This window comes from Triticum aestivum, chromosome 1A (assembly GCF_018294505.1).
Source record: "Triticum aestivum cultivar Chinese Spring chromosome 1A, IWGSC CS RefSeq v2.1, whole genome shotgun sequence".
Classification (NCBI taxonomy): Eukaryota; Viridiplantae; Streptophyta; class Magnoliopsida; order Poales; family Poaceae; genus Triticum; species Triticum aestivum.
In genome coordinates this window covers 343,153,408-343,155,847 of record NC_057794.1, presented here as the reverse complement: position 1 = coordinate 343,155,847, position 2,440 = coordinate 343,153,408, and the positions used below count along the sequence as shown (strand labels likewise).

Here is a 2,440-nt window from a genome sequence, read left to right as displayed (position 1 = left end):
CTGTGTGTAGGCCGCGTTCCGTAGTGAAATTCAGGCCTCGCCGACCTTTACACCATCGAGTGAAATTCGGTCCAATTGCAACTTTCATCCTTGACTCCAAGCCAATTAAAATAGGCCTCGACCGTGCAGACCCTCCTTTCATTTCTGGGTCCGCCACTATTGCCACCGTATGAATCCGGCGGCTACGAAGGATGGAGCTCGGGAGTAACCCTGCCTCTACGTCCATTGCTTCGTTCGTCCAAGGAATTTTTGTGCACGCTCATTTTCCCTCCCCTGTACGACTGCTTTTCTCGTGGACTACGCTCTTCTTCCTCTGCATACCACACATAGGTTCTGCACAAGCAGTGATATTTTTTTTCTGGACCTCGTCCACGACTGCTCCACGGTAGAGCGTTGGTCATGCTCGTAGTCTTGCCCTTACCCACACGCAGGTGTAAACGTCAAAGCTAGACGAGCAACATACTGTAGTACCAATGACCACATCAACTCAAACGAGAAACGACATTTTCTTTTTGTGCAGACTACTCAAGTTGTGGTGGTTTTTCTCCACTGATGACGATGGACAGCAAATGCGAGGTCAACTCTTTTGGTTGAAGGCGTCACTGGCTGCAGTTGCCCGCTGCGTCGCCTTTCTTGATCTGGCCGCCCACTAAAGTGCAAAGCTGCCGTCCGAATATACGGATCAGACGAACAAAACATCCAAAACACTCCTCGGCTAGCCCACCTAAATGCCAGCCAGTCCCTACCACTTCAATGATATTACGCGGAAACAGCCCCGAATTATATTATCTTCACAAACATAGATCCAAAAAGGACTGCACCTTGAGTAAATTATTTACTATAGTATAGCTTCGAAATGCAACACACGACCACGTCTTGGGAACCCCGGCCAAGACCGGCAGGATAGCATGGCTCCGTCGTCGCCATCGCCGGGACGAGACAGGAGATGGCTACGGCCTACGCGCGGACGGTACCGGCGTGTGTTGACCGGAACTTATCGCCGTTGACCCGTGCCCTCTTCTTGGCGTCGGCGGCCTCCGAGCTGCCAACCGAGTTCCCCGCCAACACCAAGCCACGGCGCCCGGTACCGTCCATGGGCACCGCGACCGCGCGCAATGCCCGTCGCCCCGTGACCGTCGGCGACGAGGACGACACGGAGAGCCCGGCCCGCTCGGCGGTGTGGTGCGCCGCAAAGTCGAGCTCCGTGGCGTCGCCCCCGCACAGCGCGGCGCCCGCGACGACGAAGGAGGCGGGCCCGATGACGATCTTATCCGCCGCGTTGCGCCCGTTGTGCCATATGGAGAAGCAGTAGGTCGCCGAGCAGAGCATCGCGGCGACGGCCACGGTCAGGAGGTCCCCGCGCGCACACCACCTCCTGCCGGCGCCGGCGCGGCCTCTCGGCGAGCTAGCGCCCGGCATGGCCAAGCACGGGACGGGGAGAGAGAGGAGGAACCGGGAAGAGAAGCTACGAGGAGGAGGAGAGGAAAGGGAAGGCGCGCGCTCGGTGATGCGCGTGCGCAGATATAACTTTTCGTGGATATGGTCGTATGGGTATGTGTGTGGTGCAGTGAACTGAGCAAAGGACAGAAGGTCTTAATCACGTCACGTAAGCTTCAAAATGGAGGGGTGTGTTAACATGCTCAACAACTTTTACATGTAGGATTATGATGTGTCATTATGGTGTTTGTTCAAGAAGACACTTGTTTAGGTTATTAGGTTGATAATTCATTGTCAGTATGTGAGCATCTCCTAACACTGTCAGGAAATATATTTTTGAGTTATCTCCATGTTGTATATAGTACAAACTACAGATTTATAACAGGAGATGCATAAGATTATTTCTCCGCATAAAAAAATATAATTCTCTCAAGTCAAGTATTTCCCTCTCTCACAAGAAAAGTCTTTCCTCCTCCCGTCGGCGCCGCCGCCGGTCCACCTCATCTCTGATGACCTTTGGGCCATGGACGTGCAGAGGACCTCGGCCCCTCGCCAGTAGGAGGGGCCCCGTTCTCATTTTTGTTATGTTCAACGTCTTTGTTGGGGCTGTGTGACGGCGATGTACCTCGGTAGGAATAATGTCTCCCACGTTCTATCCTCGCCTCGATGGTGCGTTTAGCTTCATTGAAGGGCATGTGAAGGTGTGTTTCCGTCAGATCTCACGGGATTCGGTCGGTGTTGGTCTTCGACGGATCTGTTTGGATCCGCTCTTCGTTCGTCTTTGTTTAGGTGTTTACAGGTTCGATTCTTTCAATCTTCGGTGTTTCTTGTGCTGTCATGATTGAGATTGAATATATTGGAAGTTTTCTTGCAAAAACTAGAATAAAAATGAGATGCACCAGATTATAGCAGATCACGGATATAAAAAATCGTTAGGTAATAGAAACTGAACCAATGAAATTTACTTCCACGGTATCATGCTGAATCCTAGAGCTGAATTGGA

General features: G+C 52.1%; 1 protein-coding gene across 1 annotated transcript; it reads right to left on the bottom strand.

Annotated features, from left to right (window-relative positions):
- Window positions 1-759: 759 nt before the first annotated feature.
- Window positions 760-1,549, bottom strand: LOC123126536 (uncharacterized). The gene has a single exon (XM_044546718.1). The coding sequence runs from the start codon at window positions 1,417-1,419 to the stop codon at window positions 958-960; it is 462 nt and encodes a 153-aa protein (XP_044402653.1). The 5' UTR covers window positions 1,420-1,549; the 3' UTR covers window positions 760-957.
- Window positions 1,550-2,440: the final 891 nt, after the last annotated feature.

Excerpts from the sequence above, each read along its gene's own strand:
- LOC123126536 (XM_044546718.1), bottom strand. The coding sequence starts at position 1,419 with ATGCCGGGCGCTAGCTCGCCGAGAGGCCGCGCCGGCGCCGGCAGGAGG.